The sequence below is a fragment of the Corapipo altera genome, unplaced genomic scaffold, assembly GCF_003945725.1.
Source record: "Corapipo altera isolate COAL_440 unplaced genomic scaffold, ASM394572v1 60, whole genome shotgun sequence".
In the NCBI taxonomy this organism is placed as follows: domain Eukaryota; kingdom Metazoa; phylum Chordata; class Aves; order Passeriformes; family Pipridae; genus Corapipo; species Corapipo altera.
The window spans coordinates 466,842-488,328 of record NW_020884912.1 but is presented as its reverse complement, the minus strand read 5'-3'; the positions used below and the strand labels follow the sequence as shown (position 1 = coordinate 488,328).

The 21,487-nt window shown below is 42.2% G+C and overlaps 1 protein-coding gene across 8 annotated transcripts in view; it reads right to left on the bottom strand.

The window, feature by feature from the left end:
- The window catches only part of RREB1 (ras responsive element binding protein 1), a 124,611-nt gene that overhangs the window by 32,669 nt on the left and 70,455 nt on the right, over positions 1-21,487 (bottom strand). For all 8 annotated transcript variants that reach the window (XM_027654164.1, XM_027654165.1, XM_027654162.1 and 5 more), the window contains 2 exons: positions 8,721-8,865; positions 7,468-7,607 (listed from right to left, as the gene is read on the bottom strand). In XM_027654164.1, the coding sequence (XP_027509965.1) occupies positions 7,468-7,607; positions 8,721-8,865 (285 nt within the window). The remainder of the gene's footprint in view (positions 1-7,467; positions 7,608-8,720; positions 8,866-21,487) is intronic.

The window sequence follows — 21,487 nt, the reverse complement described above, 5'->3', positions numbered from 1 at the left end:
GAGAAAAGATTTCACTTCTTCCCAACACTAATGAACTGTATTTACCAGCGACACTTCAACAGTGCCAGATTTAAACATCTCTGCCCCACTGGAATGGTAGCTTACTCTACCATTTACTTCAACAGAATTAACATGCAACTAATTAAAAATAAAGGGGAAATGGGAGATGGCCTGCAGACATTTGCACAAAGCAATCATTTTCTCATAATGACTTTTTTACTTAATAAAGGTCAAAGTTTTAAAAACCAGAAGTCTCAACAAATTGGCTGGAGAGAATCACAGAGAAAGAGGTGAAGATCAACTCAAACAAAAATGAAAAGTTTAACAGTTAGGGCAAGCATACCTGGGGAAAAAACCCAACCCTCTGACCAGTACAATCCGCTACAACTACCAAAACTGGAAGCTGCACAGCATTCAGGATAACAGTCACTATTTGTGCACACAAACTCAAATGAACCTTTTGGTATTCTTTCAGGGTAAGAAATGGAGAGCTCTTCCTACTTTCTAACACCTTTCAAATATGGAAGCAAAGTACTTGTGCTATTTTAAAATTAACAGTAAGAGTTAAAAAAAAAAAAAAAAATCTATGTGTCTACCATGTTAAAAAACAACACAATTTTTCATAAGTAAAATAAAGAAATCCCACAACCACACACTGATCGCAACAGGGTTCACAAATAGGTGCAGCTGAATCTGGACTGCACACCCTTGCCCTTACCTATATTTGCAGGTAAGATATGCTCAGCATGCAGACATGACTGTGAAAACACTTTGAGAGAGCCTGTGTATAAACAAATCCTGATACTTAGGATCAGGCAGGTGTGTTAATAAGCTATTTTGGCTCAGCCCTTTTTCTCTCCTGTGTGCCCTTTTACAAGCAGCTTTCCTCTACAGTCAGCTTTGCATTTACCCACTTTCTATTCTTGCAGCTGAGCTAAGATATTCAACACCATGTGACACACCACACAGTTTCACATGAGAGCATCACTCCCTGCGTCCATTCACTATCTGATATTTTTATCCGGCTGCTCTGGATTCCCAGTCTCCTCACACAATGAGCTCCCTGAAGTGAGCTGACCGCTTCTAGGCCAGGGTTGGACTCGCGTTGCTTTTCAGATGTTTCCCATTTCTCTTTTCTGAACAGAAACTTCAGAAAGCACTTCAAGTGCAGTTCTGCTCTGCTTTTGCAAGCCAGCACACAGACAGATGTTCAACCCACTGATTCTACTTCTCCATTAGCTCAGTAAAAGGATGCATTCACCAGCTTGCTTGCATACCCTCTCTTCTGCCTTACTGAGTTGCATTGTACCACAGCATATTTTTGGTCATAGCATTTACTAGAGCTGGATTTCATCGTCATCAGCTGTCTCATGGAACTGCTCCTGCACTGAAAATACTGCCAACAAGAGATTAGTTCTAGTTCCTATTAGCAAGATACTGGGCAAACGGCTTGAGAGATGAGCAGAACAGGAGAGTCAGCTGAATCGGCAATGCCACACAACTGACCCTTGTCTCCATCCTTGGCTGTAACAAGTTTTGTAGCATTGACTCTTGTTAGTACTCGGTAACTCCAGTGCAGTTCCCATCTAAACTATCCTTGCTGGTACAATCTCAAACAACGACTCAGAATGGAAGAACTGGGGCCAAAGTTTAGTATGCCAAAACTAGAGGTCAAGGAGGTCCATGAACGTGTCCATGCTAGAGTGCTCTCCATCTCTCTCAACAACCGTGTAGGATACAAGCTCAGAATTATTCAGGCTCATTAAAAGAGCACAGCTTTTCTTATTTTGAAGTGCTAACAAGGAATGAGGCTATGTGCACACCAACAGTTGTGACAGACAGAAAAGCAGTATATAATCTCACAATGCTGAATGAAGATGACTCATCATTCATGCTTCAAGTTGCTTCCAGTAACAGCAATGTCGACTATCAGGAAAAAACTTCCTCTTCCCACCCTGAACCTGTAGTTTTGTCTTATAATAATATAAATTGCAAACAACATATAGTTTTCAAACACCTTCACTCTTGTAAATTTGCAATGTCACTAACACCCTCCTCCCACAAAAGGCTGGCCACATGCAAAAAGCAATGTGCTTCACAAAAATGAAGCCAGCAGGATTATTGCCTACTAGACAAGGAGAGAAAAGACAGAAATTGAATTCCTAAACTTGTTTAAAATAGGCATTAGCAAAAACAGGAATGAAACTTAAGGGTCTTTTTCTTATTGTTGTCTTTTTTTTTTTTCTTTTAACATCCCGTACAATGTACTTCTAGTCAGTCACACTGCTGGCTTTGTAAACAACTTAATCTTGTGCTAGTCTTTTCTACTGGTGCTAATGACTGAAATCATCTCCATGCACTTTAAATTTACATTCATTTCTTTTCTTGGCTATTTTCTCTCCCCAGAACCAATGTGCAGAACAGCCCTGAAGAACAGTTACTGGGCAATAAACATTCAATATTCTAAGCAGCTGGAATAATTTTCACTCAAAACCCACTTCCTTTTGTCTTGACATAAATGGGCCTGCTCATGTGTATTGGCTAAAATGATTTAAGATTGGAACCCAGGTCCAGGTGCCTGGCAGCATCCCACCACCTGCCACCATACACTAAAGAATGCAGATGTGCTGGCAAAGAGGGAAACTGGGTGACCAGCCCAACTAAACTGCAAGCTGCATGTGACATCTTGTGAAACAATTTTCCCAGAGAGTCCAGCAGACCATTCCTAGGGTATTTAAGTTGTCCACTCCATCTAGGTGAAGCCAGGTAACACCAAGACACAAGGACAGCATTTTCCACCTGTGAGTGTTTTCAGAAACAAGAGCTCACAGTGGTTACTCTGGTAAAACTAGAGGCAGACAACCGCAGATACCAATGGTCAGAGTGTCCTGACACTTTCTCTTCCAGGGCCTGAGCTCTTCTGTTGCTGTGCCCATTACTGATCTAGCTGTTCAAAGCAATAACTTTCCATGGCAGTGTTCAACCTCTAGACAATTTGACTTAATAATTTTCACAAAACTTAGGTAGGCTTTTTTGAAGAACAGGGTGGGCTGTGGATGGCTTTTGGTTTTCTTTGTTTGGAGGTTTTACAGGAGCACATTACCCTGGCGGAAGACAGCTACTTTCGCTGTCCTTGTGAAAATATGCCTGGGATTTGGCAAGTTATAAACCTTAATATATTATATCACTGTTTGGATAGGCTTTGTAAAAGGTCAAAAAACTTAATCTACCCTGAATCCATTCATGGCAACAGGGATCCACTAGTTCTGGTCACCAGATCAGCTCAGTGACTTAGTCAGGCAGTGTCTTTCTCACTGCAATGTCTATTTCTCGTCTCCTATAAAAATGTAGCAAAAAGAAATCCTGTAACTGAAGGCAAAGCCACACTGAACCAACTGTGATCAGAAAGTCCCCATAATGTTCATTAAGAGCCAGAATTTTACCATATTCAAACTGCACAACTATCCTTGCTAAGAACTGAAGTTTAAACATGAACATCCTTTCTAAGAAAGGAGGTAACTGCAACACTATCAACATCTCCCCCCTGCTCTCCTCAGGAAGATACACAGGCATGAGAGGCAGCATAAATGTCTCCTCGCTGCTGTGAGGAAGTAAAAATTAAAAAAACTGTACAAAACCTCTGGGAGGAGAAGGAGAGGAAATATAAAGGGTATGCTCTGGTTACACCAAAACCCAACTGAGGAATTTTATAGTGTACGTACTCTTTTTAAAAAAGCTACAGGTTTTACTTTAAGCCTGTTCTATTGTACTTGCCAAAGGAAAGAGGAGAAACCTAACATAGAACCTGGAGAGGTTTCTCCCCAGGAAACCCTCACGTCTTCTTTGCTTGCACTGCTGATGTGCTCAGAGCTGCCTGTCAGGTGACCTGTACAAGCACATTACCACGTTTGACAGCAACTCTCCGCCACAAAAGCTTCCAGGGAAGTTATCCTGCTCCGTGAGGTTTCTCATTTTCCCTATTGGCTGCACAGCGTTTCAGTGCTCTGCTATTATATCAACACTCAGATACAAACTCACCGAAATAGAAGGCGTCCTGAGGCCCCAGCTGCAGGGAAATAGACCTCTTCTTTAAACAATCCAAGGTAGAGAGGGCAAGGAGGTCAGAAAGCAACCCTGGGCCACCTCCTACTGCTAACGGGGACTGTAGACAATCTTGCTGGGGCCAGCTTATGTCACTAATTAGGGTGCAGGTCCCAGAGCTTCAAAGGGACAGAGAGTGACCAGGGGGTGTAATGCCATGAAGGAGATGCAGTGCCACAGCCCATTGTCAGTGGGACAAAGGGTCCTATTATTGCTCCCAAGAGCAGGGCAGTTCTTACAGTAATTAGGAGACAAAGATGCACGATTTAGGATTTTACATAATCAAGAGATACTCTCCCAAGCGGGAGCCCCTCTCACACAATCACTGGATTAAGTATTGTTTATTCTGCTGCAAGTAAACAATGAGGTGCTCCCTGCTCGAGGTTTTACATGAAAAAGCAGTACCAGGGAAGACAATGCGGAGTGTCTTTTCAACTGACTTTGAACAGCTAACCTTGTGATTTAAAGTTGTTCATTTGACAGTATCTGGAAGGGTATTGGCCCACCCTGTAAATTAGCTGCTCACATACTGATCCCAGCGCTACTAGACAGCCGTACCTTTTCTGCTGCATAGCAGGAGGGGGGCCGGGACAGACAGACTCAGACAGCTCTGGGGGCAAGAGGCTCTATTTACACAACAGCACTATAATGGCAGGATTAAAGGACCACAAGGAAGCCAGGCAGAAGCTCCTGCCCACCGGGGTACTTGGCCGCTGCTGAGGAAGCATCCCTGAAGGGAGGCTGGTACCACACCATGTAGGCAGCGCACACTGTTGCACTGCTTCAGAGCCGGTCTGCAATCATTTTCATAGTAACTACTGGGGGGAGCAAAGAGGAATTGAATGTTTGCCCTGTGCCCTTATAATGAGAGGCACGGCTAGGCAAATTGAGCATCACTTATTTTTGGTCATGACAAAAGTCTGTACTGTGCTAACTACTGCAGTAGCTCCAAACCAACCACCAGCCCCCAGAGCATCTGGCTCTGGGATACACATCTGATACCTGCTTCACAGGTCCCGATCAAGTGACTCTACTTTTACAATATAGGCAATAAAAAGAGACTGAGGGTGTTATGCTCCCTGCCCTTTGCTCATAACACAGTTACTATGCTTTTTTGTTCGTTTGAACTTTAATGAGAGTTCTTTCCCCTTGTCTTCTACAATAAGGTAACAACAGGACTTGATGAATTCCTTCTAATATTTTGCAGACTGCTCCCCCACCACAGGCATACCCGTATACATATGCCTCTTGCTCTGATACTCTAGCAAAATATTCTCTTTTCTTCAACTCTTTCACTCAAAAAAGCACCCTTAAGCCTCACCAAAAAGATTTCTATCACATGAACTCTGGACTGAGAACGGCATGCCACATTCTGCTTATCTCGTTGAATCCTACAGCCAGTCTTGCACAACACTGGGAGCCAGGGGATTACAGCCCCTGTCTGCCAAGGATTTTAACCCATTTCCTTTGGGATGAAAGAGTCACCTTAAGAGCAACTCAAACTGCTCTGCTTACAAGAGGATTTTCTGTTAGGTTGGGCGAAGCAGACAGTGTCATTTGACTTGTCTAGACTAGGACAAAATAGGACAAAAGGTGTGTTTTAAACCAGATGGGCAGGGTAAGTTGCACTTGAATATTGTAGCTGACCAGGGAGAACCACAGCTTTCTTGTCCTGTCCTGTCTCCACTGACTTGTCTTAAACTGCTGAAGTAAATACTTGACAATCCCCCCTTACCATCATCTAGACAATTTCATAAAAACCAGCATCCCAGCACAACCCTTAAATCATGCCCACAGAGCTCGACAATTGTGGCTCTTGATTTAGGGACATATTCTAATCTTTGTCGTTCAACACAATCAAGGGTAGCAAAATCCATATCAGGTGAATATTATCCAAAACCAAGTCTCCTAATACTAGAGAAAGAGTTGCACGAAGAGGAACAGCACGTTTGCACAGCCAGTGTGTCCCCCTGCCTTTCTGCAGTAGCCAGCAAAGCTGCCAAGCTAGAATGGTATCTACTCCCTTATCTTTTATCCATCATTCAAAGCAAGACAATCCACCTCTTCCTCTGGTCCGTCTTTGCAAAGAAGACATATCTTCACAGAACCTTCAAAATAAGGGTAATACCAGAATAAAGCTAATATGACAGTCACTTTTCTCTAGAGCATGAAGTGTAAGCCAAAATTGTCTCAGACTCCATTTTGTGCGGCTTGCAGAGTTTTTCCCAGAGAACAGAACTGTTTCAATTTTGATCTATAATGAAAATTTACTTCATTTACCTCAGAAGCAGCAAAGTACATTTAATTAACCAACATTTAACGGACCAAACTTTCTAACTCCTTTCCAATTACTGAATTGCAACACTTACAATACCTTTAAAAATATGTCACATGGATTTATCATGGTTTTCTAAAAAAAAAAAAGGAAAATTTAATAGAATTAATCCCATTTAAAAGAATGAGATGTCTCTGCTCCATGCCATTCTATTAAGAACCCGTATTCAGGAGTAAGTGTTGATACTTCAAGATGCTGAATTACAGTCCAGTGTCCCAAAATAAGCTTAAAACACTGATAAGCTTCAGCAAACAAACAATCTCCTTTTCTAAAATAGCAGCTTTTTTACATGTTTAAACTAGGCTTTAAATATCTTTTTTTTATCTTCATGTATCTGGCTCTACATTTCTCTACGGTAAAAAACAGGAAATAAAAAGTATCAGGAGTCTCAGGGGCAATTACATGAACCAAAATACAACATCCAAGCACCTTCCCAAACAATTAATAACTAATTTTTCCTTGTTAAGCAAAGTTGATTTAAGCCAAAATCCACATCATTCCCTAACCTCAACAGGCAGAAAAGTATGAAACATTTTGTTGAAAGTCTGGAACCAGAAACTTATCTATCTTCATTTCCATGACTCAAAGAAAACCCCCTTCGTATCCAGCTGCCTTCTTCTCCCCAAACAGAATAATCTTGTAAGTTAATATCTGAATACTTTTATCAGGTTTTTCTCCATGTTTTAGGCATCTTCAGTTTAACTTGCTAACTTGTTAAAATTTTGGACTGTTGGCATTTTACAGTTTTATGTAACAACAGTGATAGGTTTCAAGGGGAGGAAGGGGGCTGTAATTTTTTCTGAAATATTTCCAGCTATTAACTAGCAAGATTTCCTGAATATGCAAAATAAAATAGAATTAAACTCTACAGCACCCTGGTGACACAGGATGAGGCAAAACATTTAAAAAACTGCTCAAAATCACAAAGAGGGGCAGTTAACAGTGCAGGGGGATGAAGGGCTCCTTCCCCTCCCCAGAAGGTTTCCTCAGGCTGTCTGATGATGAGAGACACTCTTGGTATTATTTCTTACCTCAATGAATTATCTGGATGTGTTTCCATGTGGGACTCCAGCCCGTACTTGCAAAAAAAGTCTTTGAAACACACTGGACAATGATAAACTTCATCGTCAGCCTTCTTATCCCCTTCACCAGAGTGACCATCCTCGACAACCTTGAGAAAAAGGGAAAAAAACCTCACTAGACCAAATTTTAAGGAACAAACCAAACTTGCAATCCATTCAAAGTCTTTCCTTAGAAACAAAGTAGCGGTCTTTGGTCCTAACCTTGCTGCAAGCAACCAGAAATTACATTCCACAGCAGAGAGGATAAGTGACAGAGCCTCTGCACATGTGTAAGAACAGGCATGACAGAAAAGGACACTCAATAGGAGATAAAGTGTGCAAATGAGTCGCAGATATATCAGTTCTGATGAGAAACTGATTTGAACAACTTATAAGCCCATATGTTTAAATACCACTGAACTAGCATTCCTCCCCCTTCAGAAAGCCAAGGGAGCTGTCAGCCTAAATTATTTATGCCACTGAGATACTTCCAACTGCTAAGTCAAGTGGTTCAGGGAAAAGCAATGAACTTGTGCATGTTTTCTGTAGTTCTCTACTGATTACAGGGAGAAAAGCATGCACAGAACGAGGCATACTGTGCTAAAACGAACTGCTTCTAGCTTGCCATTTAGAGATAGTAAGTGGAAAGAGTCAAGTTTGGCAGACACCATACATGTTGTACAAATATTTCATAAACAAAACCCCAGTGGAAATGTCTAGCCTTCAAATAAATATTTTCTGGTCCTTCTTGCAACTCCAATAATGCAGGATTATGCTACTATGAAAGGGAAATGCACTGTAGATTTTTTTCCCTCCAGATCAAGACAAAACCAGACTTGTGCTGTTGCTGCTTTTGAAGTAAACAGTATTTTTTAAAAAGTTTAAATCACCATCCTGCAAGATGACTAAGAATTAAATGTGAAGAAAAAAAAAACTACGGGAAAAGCTGTAGCAGCAAAAGAATAGTTCATCCTCTTGTCATCCAACATCAATTGTTTGTAAATCATAAGCAAATCCAAAAATTTAAACAATAAAGAATTTGAAAAATTGAATTATTTCAATCTCAGACAACCATGTTGGCTACACAGGACGAGCATGGCAATTCATATTCAGGGCTGTAACACGACCACATTTTAATATTTCTATGCTGACTGCATGAACTCAACAGCAGACAGTCGAGGAGGTAGCCAGAAACATCTTTTACTTCGTGCCCCATAAAGAACCTTTTTTGCAGGTGTCCTCTCCTCTCTGTCCAAATCAGCATCGTGACTAAACTTCCGTTTTGAAGGTAATCGCCTGCGCCTCAGCGGCGAGGGGGGAGTTGTGCTCGCCGTGCTGTTCGGATCCTTCTCATGAATCTTCATGTGCCTGAGCAGGAGGGGGAAGAAGACACTGTCAGCAGGCAAATCAGGGCGGAAAGTCCACGTAAATTTTAATGCCAACATCATTTCTAAGGTTTTCCTTTAAAGGATATCATCAGAGATTCCGTAAACCAGACTGAACTTCAGAAAAACAACTGGGGTATGATCCAGCCCAGGCCCTTTGCAGTGCCTGGGACTGCATGGAGCTGCAGCAGGGAGACCAGAAGCTCCCCTCCATGTCCCAAGCACAGCACTTGCCCTGCTACCATCTAACTCCATGAGCACTGTACCTGTTCCTCATCATCCAAGAAGCCCCGGTCCCGCCTAATACTGCACAGTAATCTACACATCCAGCCTCCCAGTCCTGTGGCCATCTAGTAAGTGAAAGCCTGCAGCTTAGCATCCACTTCTCTCAGTGCAACAAAAGCACCCCATCTTCAGTGGCTCTCCTTTTAGAGTTTGAGACAGTACCTCAAATGGATCTGCACATTCCAGTGTCAGAGCAACACCTAGATATATTTGTTTCCTTCTCATCCTTAACACAATAGTGCACCCCAATATTGAATTTCAACTGCAGCTTTCAAGTCAAGATATATCTGATCACAGTGGTAAACAGCAACAGGTATAACTTGTGAAACTCCATACTTCCAAGGCATGTTCACAAACCTGCTTTCCCAGGAAAACAACTATTTCTTGTCACAAAGACATGGGGAAAAGGAGAGGGACAAAATGACTCAAGAAGCAATCTCATGAATATCTGTGTACCTGACCCAATTGCCTATTGGTTTTCCATTTTTGCAACCTGAGGAAGATACTGCCATCTAGTTCCCTTCAGTTAGATGAAAGGTATTACTCCCATGCTTCTTTTTCTGAGAACTCAAAGCTCAAATTGTACATTTTTTTTTAAATATAGGGCCTTTAGCCTCACTTCGATTTGGAAAAAAAAAAATCAAACTTATGCTCCTAGATACAACGGAAATTTTTGCTTCTAATAGCTAGATATTGGAGTGCAGGAGAGAGTTGGCCATTTGTCCATATGAGTGACTTCAAAAAAACAGAAGGGAGACAATGTTAATGGCATTTGGGCACATCTTTCAGAAAAGTCACATCCACAACTCGGCTCAGGACTGTACCATTTAACATGACTGCGCACTATCATGTTCCAACACGAGAGAATGTTGTAACCTAGACGAGTCTTGCACATCCTCATAACTGCTTGGGTGTTATGACATTAAATCCGTTTTAGTTTTGGATGCCAAGGGCATGATGCTTCAAGATAACACTCAGGACCAAACTGACCTGAGGACAAGAGGATATGGTCTTAAGCTCTGCCAGGGGAGATATTAGGGAGAAATTCTACAGAGAGGGTAATCAGGCATTGGAATGGGCTGCCCAGGATTCTCCGTCTCTGGAGGTTTTTAAGATGAGACTGGATGTGGCACTTAGTGCCATGGTCTAGTAACCCACGGTGGTAGTGGATCAAGGGTTGGACTTGATGATCTCAGAGGTCCCTTCCAACCCAGATGATTCTATGATTCTATGACCCAGAAGCAGACTCCACTGGAGCTGCTGGGAAGACTGTCTCATCACAAAATGCTTTTTTTAATGTTTCCTTTCACAACCTCTGAACCTTTAAAAAAAAACAAAGAAGGCATCTAAATTACTGTCTCAAACTACAGCCAGGCTTCTAAGGGTGTTATGAAGGAACAGCCTCAAGCAAAAGCACCACACATACCAGAACCGATGCAAGACTAAAATGGCTGTTCAGCTACTGCCTTCTTTCAGCACATGAGGAAAAAAACTCGTGGTTTCCCCAGATCCCCAGCAACCTGCACTGGTCATACAAATGGTGGACAGACACTGGTGATACCTCTCAGTCACATCTATGTGCAGATATGCCCAGCAGACTGGACACAGAATCACGGAAATGCTGCTGAATTTCTCTGACCTCTTTCCCTGCTGATCGCCCAACTGGGAGCAGAAGGAAGGATGAAGCTCTGAGAGTTTTGCTCTCTCCAGGTTTGACAGAACCCAGAGAGAAGCTGGAGTGCTGACACAGCCTCCAGAGTGCTGTGCACTCCCCTACCTCAGCCCTCTTGTAGCCCTGGCACCACAGGCACAAAGCAACTGATTAATCCACATGAATCCAGTGCTGCCCAGTCTCACAAAATCTGCAGGGAAGGCATCTATAGGTACTGTACTACCTAATTTTTTTTTTGGTTGTTTGTTTTTCCCGGTGGCACTGATCTAACTTCTCATACTATCTAGAGCTTCTCTTATGGGTGATAACAGCACGAGCAGCAGTTTTCTGTATTCACACAAAAATAAGGGAGAAGAAATCAGTTATTTGTTCAAAGGGTTTCTGTCCACAATTACTGAAGATAAAACTTGAAAAGCATATGAAAACATAGCATTCAATTACACAGGCAAAGCAGAATCTGGAAGGTGGTTCATTGGTCTATGTTTTTATTATTTCTTTCTGGTAAAGACTGCTTTCCAGTTTCAGTGATCTCTTGAAAGCGAGACAAAGGCTTTTGCACGTGCCTCTCTGTCCCCCCACCCCAGACACACCCACACGGTCTGATTGCTTAACCCTCTGGCACCTTGGCTGATGCACAGCTAATACTACTCTACTTTTCAGATAGCTAGAGAGCCAAATCGGTCAAGCTAAATTACATTCATCCAGTAAACAAATAAACAACAAAAAACCTGCTATGCATTAAGCCTGGGATTTTTTCTTCCTATTTTCTTTTAAAGTCTCTTTTCAGCCATTAACAAGTATGCACAACTCCTCTTTAGCAGCTACCTATGTAAAACAGCCCTTCCTTAGGGCTATGTTCTTTCCTCCTGCTGTTTGTCCACCTGTTGAACTCCGCTTATTTTGATGGAACTGCTCCTACTTGAGAGGGGTCTGATGGCACATCCACAGCATACCAACAGGAAAAACTCTTGAGATCTCCAGGTTAGTGCCAGTCCAATCTGGCACCTCTGCCTGGCATGACCTAATGCACGCAAACACACTGGCTCCTGCAAGTCCCAAAAACAGTTCAGCTGTGTTTGCAATATAAAGTATGCCAGTAAGGCAGGGTTCCCTAACATGGGTGCAGCACCACAGTAATGGGGCTTTGCTATGTCTGGCTGCCCCCAGCTTGCAGTTCTCTTTCCCGCAATGTGTGCGCTTTTGCCATGCCCTAAAAGCCAGAGCAGAATCTGTACCCACAGCAAGGAATGTGGTAATCCCTTCATGTTTTAGTTTTGCATATTTGAAAGGAAGCAGCCTGAGCTATCAAGCTATAAACAGGAAGACACCCTGACTGCACCTTTGACTTTTACTGTATAGGTCAAACATCACAGCCACTGTGATAGTTCTCTGCATGTGATCATTAGGGAAAAAAAGAAAAATCTAAAACCAAAGCAGCAGGTTCCAGAGTTCTCAAAGAAATTCACAACCTGTCTGCATTACAGCCAGCAGGTTGTTCCTTTGGCAGGTTAAGCAAGTTTCACTACATCAAGTTAAGGGTGGAGAGGAAAAAGATTACTAGAGCTACAGCCCAAGATAAGCAGGAAGATAAAGCCAAGAAGTACAAAGGATAGACACAATCTTCATCTCTCTCTTTTACTTTGCAACATGGATGTCATTCTGCCTCGAGAAAACATTTATCACCCAATATGGGTGAACTGCAGCAGATGCCAAGTCACATCCACATCCACAACCTTTCTTTTAAATACTCCCTTCACCAAGGCTGCTTCTACTTAAAAAGTTTCCTAGCCATAATTAAGGGGGGGGGGGGGGGAAGTATTTGTATTGCCTTATCCTCCTTCAGAAGAGTTTGCCTTGATTAGATCTTACATGTAACACTGGAAATGTTCGACCTCACTTTAGCCTGCCAAGATACAAGAAGAACAGGAACAAAGCTGTGCTTAGAAGTTATTTTCCCATTGTGACTATAACAACATATTTTGGCCTGACAACACTGGCATACTTTGAATGCGAAAGACAGGCTCATAAGTCAGCCTGGCTTTCAGCATCTTACAATGATAAAGGAAAATGATAGGACATTCATCAGTTCTAAAAAATAAAGATAAACACTCAACACTTTAAGTGAGAATGTAGTTCAAAAAAAGAAGGGCAAAATAAGGACATGCACAGAAATGCTCATATTCAGCTGCAGATGCAAGTTACAGTAACATGTGCCAGTAGCTCAGAAGTGACCACTACTGCAGCTCAGAAGACAGCCAGAGCCACAGCAGATGAAACTTGGCTCTTTTTTTCCAATTTAAATCAATGAACTGTGGCTCTGAGACATCCTACAGAGCAACTCAAGCACAGCAGACAAGCTCAGGAAGGTACAGAGCCCTGAAATCTGTACTTCATATAGTGGTTATTAGTCTCCCCAGCATGCAAGTACATATACACTTGGGACAGTACCAAGGGTAGAACACTAAAATGCAACCATGATACACAGGATGACAGGAAGGAGATAAAAAACTGAGGTTAATATTAGGGAGGACTCCTTTGCACTAAGTGCTAGCTAGCCTTGATTAACCTCAGAGAAAGTGGTGGAGCTCTATTTAAAATGAGAACAGACAGAGAACCAGAAAAATTTGAAATCAATAATCCCAAAATGGAAATTAAGTCTTTTCCAAACATGTCTGATCCACCTCTGAATAAACTCTAAATGTTTAAGAACTGCTATGCAAAAAAACCGAAATAACTTGCTACACACTATGCTTTTCGCAGCACAGCTGTACATGAAAAAGCTCTCCTTGTAATCTCTTCTCTCCCTATTGAACAAGGAATTTCACAGGTGAGCCAAGAGGATCCAACTGTGCTAGGTCTGTGTGCCAGTCAGCCCTACCAACAAAATCACATTTTTTCAAGTGCTTGACTGCCTTTCATTCCATCCCTGAGAATCACCTTCCACTTCCCCTTTTCTGCTACAACTTTCCTCTCCCTTCTCAGGGTCACATGAGCAGAATGATTAAGATAATACTACAAAAGAATTTCCCCAGCTTCTTTTCTCTTTTTTTTTTCCTTTTTTAAGACAAACGGGCAGAAGAAGTTTCCAACCCCACACTGTAATGCAGAGCATGATTTCAGAAGGGTGACTACTGGTCCAGAACAGCAGCAAGTAAATACTTTGCTACTTTACATTGAAGATGAGACTTCTGTAATAATAAGCAAATGCAGAACTCAAGTGCCTTACTCCTTCTTCTCCTTGTGGATGGTGTTGGATCAGTGTCTGTGGGAAGTGACTCATGTGGAGGGCAGGGGTAGCATGCGTCCTGCTGAAGTGACATACAGCTCCTGCTGGTCACATGCCAGTCTTTACCGCATCTCCAGAAAGGGCTGATGTATTTTCTTAATGTCAAAGGGATTTGCATGTTGATCGTATAAGCTTTCTGGAGGTCTCGAAACAGGGCAGCCTACAGCTTCAATGCCAAAACCAGAACGTGGGCAGGTTTTGACTGGCTGGCTCAAGGCTAGAATGAGCAGCCAAAGAATCCTGAAGGAGGCAATTGCAAGATGCAGCTGCTCCCAGCTCCGGGTCCCACTGAATTATGAACAAAACCAGGAGCTCCTGCTTTGCATGCAGATAACCCGATCAGCGCAACTTTGGTTCTTGAAGAGGAAGCATCCCTCAGCATGCGTGGGAATCCCTCACGTCTTAATTCTGGGAAGAAAAAAGCACACCGTGGCTGCACCCTGAGTTTCCATGGCTCCTGATATGCTTCACATCCCTAAGAAAAAAGATCTGTCTGACTTGGAGGCCCAGGCAAAAGGAAGGTATGGAACAAAAGGGTGTATTTGCAGCCTTTGAGCAGGGTCCAGGGTTAAGCCTCTCCCTTATAACTATGGCAGCACAAGCACTGCTGGCTTTCAGTCAAGAGAGGTTTATGCCAGGTAGGTCTGATTAGAAGGAGCAGCATGTCCAGAGGGGGAGCAGCACGCAATTTCACTGAGGCCTGGTTGGGAAAGTCCCAGCATCTAAATCAAGATTAATTCTCGAGCACAGAATCCAGTGTATGTATAAACACCCTCCTCCTCCCTCATGTCTCCACGCCTGTGGAAACGCAGTGGGGAGGCCAATGAATCCGGGCATTATCAGTCCAGAGAGATCATCTGACAGTATCAAGTTCAGGTTCTGGCTTCATATCCCACATATTATTATAAGTCTCTCCACTTTACCACTAGATGTACCCTATACTCTACTGTATTGCACATGGCTATTCCTCATCTCCCTTGTGATTTCTAAGCAGTTTGACATCAAAACCAAGGGGAAAATCCTCATACATCTGATGCTTATCAAAAGACAAGGGAGCCACACATCCAATCATTCAAATCAAAGACTAAGAACAAAAATCAGTGCTTTCCATCCTTCAACTTATTTAAAATATAGGGGTTTTTCCCTTTCCAACATAAAGTTGGAACTCAAGTTCCCAAGCTAGTCTGTGAAGAACTGAGCTTGTCAGTCACAATTTAACTGATATAATTGCTTTAGCTCTTTCACTGTTTTCCTTCTCGAGATCTTTCACTTACATTGCTCCCCTCAAGTAACAGTAATCAAACTCCAAAGAATCAAAAAACACTTTTTCAATAATTTAGAGGGGAAAAAAAGGCTGTCCTTCAGAATGTGACCAAACATCTCTGTTTTAAAAAAAAACAAAGCTTTTAAAAAAAACTTGTTAAAGCTTCAACTTTGTGCCCTCATATCAGAACCAACAGAAGTAAAGGACGCATCCAAGTTAGGCTGAAATTTGGACCATGATGTTCTTCAGGCCTCATGAAATGAAAAATGCCTCAGAGGCAGAGAAAAAAGCCTTTAAAACTACACTGTTTCATCTTGTCAGAGATCTCTGTCATGCCATTTTTGTCACTGTTTTTGTTTCATTCTGCTTTAAAAAATGATACTTCAGCCCAAATTGTCTAGAAATATAGGAAAACAGAGGGAACTCCTCTTTAAATCTTCTGCCATTTGATTAGAAGTACACGAAGTAAATCCTAAACAAAGAGAAAGTGAAGCAGCAGTATTTTTAGGAGCAATCATTCAATACCCTGCTGCTAACTCCCTCCTTAAGAGTCTCGTGAATATGACTGGAACTTAATTCAAAAGTGTAGTACCATTATACCCTTGGTTAAAGAGTTTAGTCAGTTGTTTGTTTGTTAAAACATGTAGAGAATCTGTATTGACAATGTATTTCCAGTGCTAATTACCAACATCACCCACTTAAGAGAGCAATCCACTCAGCCCTTGCCAGCTGTAATCAGAAAGGAACCAGAAAGATGCAGGTAATTTTGCAAATCAGACATGATCTGTACTTGGACAAGTTTCTGTTTGTCTTCTCTTCTTGGCTTGTTTAATATTTGTATCCTCAAAAAAACCTAAAAATGACCCAAAAAGCCCTCAGACATGCACGCACACTTCACAGCAAGACAAGAGACATTCAAATACCAAAACCCCAACCATATGGGAAACGCCCTCTTACAACTGCAAAGCAATCTCAAAACAAATTTCAAGTACCACCAAATATTCTAGTGGTCACCAGTGTTGAACACTAGCATGGGATAAACAAAATGAAGCTGAACAGCAAGAAGTCTCCATGGTTATGCTATTAAGAAAGCCACTGCAATGCATGCAGTGAAAGGGTAGGGTGGGGCAAACAGATCCCAGGAAGGATCAGATTGGGAAGCCCTGACTCATTTCAGCTGTCTGCAACCAGACACAGCAGGAGATCCCTCAGCTAGTGCTTCCCATGGCATCCAGGCACTGCTATCCTGCCAGCACAGCGGCAAGGCTCATTATTGTCATGGAGGTTCCAGTGCTTATTAGCACTGTCTTCCAGGGCTAACATGGTGAGCCTACCCACACAGCAGCATGTGGCAGCACATGGGTGTAGCAGTCCCCTTGGCATCCCCCAGGTATCCAAGGTGCCACGCAGATGTGCCTGAAGCATCCCCCCAAGTTTCAAGCAGGCTGCCACATTGTCTGTCCCCCTGTGCAATGAGGTTCTCCCAGCAGATAGCATCATTAGGATGACATGGGTGTTATTATTCAGATCCACCAAGACTAGCTGGGTGTGCTAAGGCTGAAAACACCACCTGTGATTAAATTCAAATGATGGATTTGAAATCTCTTTTCAGTGCTGCCTGGACAGTCTGCAAAGTTAACCAGTGCCACGCAGCTGCCAGTACATGATACCTAAGGATACAGGATACACACACATGCAAACAGAGCATTCTGTATTTTTATCATGGAGAAAAGTTTTGCTTTGCTGTGAATAAAAGGCAAGTTTGTAAGTATGAGTGAGAGGAAAGATACTGATCTACAAATCCAAAGGGAGGGGGGGTACCATTTCTGAATAATTATGCTGTATTCACATTAAGCAACTACTTGCCACGCAGACTCAGCAAGTTCAAACAGGCTGAAATTGATACAACTGCATTCCCAACTTGGCTCAAAGTTACTCCTGCTCCCTAACAGCAACGTTGTCAGAACACCTCAAAGGAAAAATGGGAGACAAATATTTGCCTGATGATGCTGTGACAGGGAAGTGATTCAAACCATGCTTCTAAAGCAAAGCTTCCCAAAGGACAGCAAAAGAAAGCATTTATTTGCAGTTTGCATCAATCCTGGCGTAAGGGAGGGCAAAAGAGAAGGGAAATGCAGTGTGAGCTTCCCAGTATCACTTCACCAAGCTGTCGGCTCGCAGTCTGCATTAAATTCAGAGCAGACCTAAATTAACCATGCCAAATACTGTAAGGAGACTTCCAAGACGAAGGAAACTTTCACAGAAGACAGTATTAAACCAGATCCTTGTGAGGCCACTGTACTTCCTTGAGCTTGGAGAAAAAAGTTTATTAATAACAATAAAATTAAGTAAAATTAAGCAAGAATAATATTTTTAGAAGTGTACCAAAGTCCTGGCCTGGGACATTCTGAACTGTTTCCTTCAACCTTTTTGGAAATATCTGGTTTTCAGGCATGTCCTTTAGTTAACACGCAGTACAACCTTAATCAATTACTTCAGTACTGATTTTTCAGGAAATATCATGTTAAAAGAAAACAAGTGTTATTAGATGGTAAGGACAATTAAAGTCATTTTAAATTTTAGTAAGAGGGAAAACAAGGAGACAGAAGGAAAGAGAAAATTAGAGAAAGTATATCAGAACAAGGAAAAGGTTTATGCTAAGGAGCAAACACAGTCAAAGAAGTCCTAGGTACATCCTGCCTCTCCCCACAAACCGCACCCCTTTCCTAACCAACCAAACCCAGCTACTTCCCAGAACCAGGCAAAGCCCTCATGCTGTTGGTTCCCTCTCACATTCTGCTGTTGAGCAATCCTGATGGCACACAGCACAGAACAACTTGCTGCGTCACACAGCTCAAGGAAGAAAAAATAGGCAGGCACAGCAATGCTGGGGACGCTGTGCAGATGGAGCTGAATATCTGCCCCTGACACACACACACACACAGACGCACGCACGCAAGGAAGCTGCACTAGATAAGAGAAGCGCATCTTCATTACAGCAGGGTCTCCACATCACCCTCGTATCAGCAGTCACCAAGTAACTCGAGGGGCAAGGAAGTAAGAGGTTATCACTGCACACACACACACAAGTTGTGCAAACTTTTCCCAGCGCTGAGGACGGCATCCCAGCAAAAGAGGTTTCACGTGCTCAGCCCATTTCCTCTCCTGTTCCTGAACATGCGGTCCTCTTTCCTCACAGCATTCCACACAGAGCAGAGAAGCCTAGGGAAAGGTTTCATGTCTTGTTACATGTCTGTTTAGTTAAGTGTAGGAGCTGGAAACAGAAGTTCCTGCATGACTTGTGCTACTTTACAGGAGTTTGGGAACTTTCACCCTCAAAAGAAATTAATTTCAGTTAAGTCCATGAGCAACTGTTGCTTTATTCTCTCTACCCTCTGTTCAAAACTGTCTGAAAAGACAACACACTGAAGTGGCTTGATGTGGGAACAAGCTAGGTCAGCTGCACCATCCACTGCCGTTAGCATGATGGCAAAAATGGGTCCCACAGAAGTTGTACCCCTTCTCTGTTTCAGGATACCTTTTCACATGAGTCAGCACTGGAGAGCTGACTCTGAGGATTTACCAAAAAAATCACTGAGAGTGTTTGGTAAACTTCAGCTCAGAGAGCAGCCTGAAGAACTCAGCATATCTATCTATAGATGACCTCAAGAAACAGAAAGCAGTATTTGCATATTGTCTGCTATTTAGCAGTTGTACAATGGCACTACTACTTCATAGACCTTTGCAATTAAATATATACTTTGCCTAAGCTTTATGCATCATGGTTCAAAAACCGGAGTGAAAGGGCCTGGCTAAGTCCAAATGGAAAGATTCCCCTCACCATTTTGGATTTGTTTTCGGTTGGTTTTTTTTTACAGCTGGAGAAGTTTCGCCAAATGCTTACAAGCTACTGTTAAGGAATAGCCTATTTTTAAAAGAGGGAAGAAAAGAAAGAGGAAAAAACGTGCTGACCCTGAGAGGGGGTATGTTCTTCAGGTTGCTGGTTGCAGCATGCTGAACTAGAACAGGTTGAGCAGGTTAGATACTGGGGGGAGAAAAGGTAAAGCTGGAAGACATACATTAAAGGTGTAACGGCAGCAACCACAAGTGCAGTTTGTGATAGACTTTTTCCTCATTCTCGTGGGTACTTGGCCCAAGAATCTTTCCAGACAACAGGAGGAACAGAGGGGATACACGTTCATCAGAGAAGCACTGCAAGTATTTCTGATGTGCATGCACAACAGGCTGAACAAAGATTACCTTAACATATAAACTCTCTCAGCAAACTTTCTCACCACCAGCATTTTCTACACAGAATCACCCAACTGAAGTACAAGCTATAAGAAGAACCACCAATCAAAATGCGAACCAAACAACATGTTACTTTTTAACCTTGAGAACTGACATCTCCACAACAATCATGTTAATGTCAGGTTTATGGCAGAGGAATAAAAGCACCTCAACTCCTCACAAAGATCGCCTGGATTTTCTAGTGCTTGCTAAGTTAAGGCTTGTATTTATTTTGTAGCTCGACAAGGTGAGAAGGGGAGGAAACATCCCTGAGAATACTAGACCTTCAGAGGAGGTGATATTCCTGAACAGGTACTTATGTAGAAAGATCAAGGTTTTGCACTGCCATGTGCTCTGTGGTAAGAGTCTAATCTGTCAAGGGAGTTCTGCTTATTTGAGCTGTAACATGGGTAACAAAGCAGCACTAAGCTACTCTCAATACGCTCTGTTATACGGAGATTTATGTTATTGCCCGTGAGGAGGGTGGTATTACTCTGCCACGTCAGACCACCTTCCCCTCGACACAAATCACACCAGAAACCTAAACTCCTTGAGAGAAAAGTGTTCCCTTTTTTTGCCTGCAGAAAACAAAAACGTAAGAATCCACAACCTTACAGTGCCCAAGATCAGGCTTTGCTATTGCTTAAAGGTAACACACACAAAATCTAGGACTGAAAACTACACTGAAGTCTTTCTTATGTTTAGGTAGTGAGGAGCTCTGGAGATGCAAGTATAATGTTCCTCATTGTGTACGCTTCAGTTCTCAAGAACAATGGAGCTAATTAAGGTCTGCATATAAATCTTAACTCTGCACTTCCTTGCTTCGCTTGATTCTAATCAGATCTCAGCATTTGTGTTTTTGTGTTAACTTCCTTTGCTGTTCTTTAATGATAACTGAAGGGGGATATTGTCCAAGACTACAAGCAGCATGTAAAATATCCAAAATCATGGCATCTCCTTTTGGCTCTGAGAGCCCAGAGGTACTGTGGCACAAGAGCTCATCCACAGTCTTTTACCACTGAAGATATCGAAGGAGGGATTTTTTTGGAGCATCCTATTCATGAGTCATGTGAATTAAATAGAAGTTTATATAAAGTCTTTACAAAAGATGACCAATCTGCTCAGCAACTGTGAGGAAGACACAGGCTTTTCCCTGGAGACCATTAAAAATTCCTTCCTTTCTTTATTTTTTAGTTCTTTCTAATTTAATCTTCTTCAAATCATGGGAATCCCAGCAGAATACCAAACATTTACTCTGGATAGTATCTGCTGACAGGAGAGAGACCAAAAAGCTTCCCTCCACCTGTTTCTCCAACCTTACTTACAAAATGTATTAGCAAAAAATGGAACAAACATTTTTTAATTGCAAAGAAAACCAAAACAGCTACCATATATCACCTGCATCCTACAACTACAGTCATCAATTACTAGAAGCAGAAATTAGTCCTTTGTGTTCGTTATCCCTGCTCAAGAATTAGGGCACTTGCATTTGCTAAAGCTTATCTTTCACTAGCATGCTGACAGTGGTTAAATCATCCCCCACATATAAAGAATGCTTTAAAAGCCTGTAATACAGCCTGCTTCTTAATATTTCAGAGGACTGCCTACCAATTGGTACATTGAAATAAAAGCTCCTTAGGAGATGACCAGAGACATTTCTATTGTGCAAGACAATAAGGGACAGCCTTTTCACACACGTGAAGTGTCAGTCACTTTCAGCATGGAGAGTTCCTTGGGTATTTGTTTTTAGCTTCAAGATCTTGCATGTAGGTTTTAAAAGCTACACCAGATTTCCACCTGGCCATCTT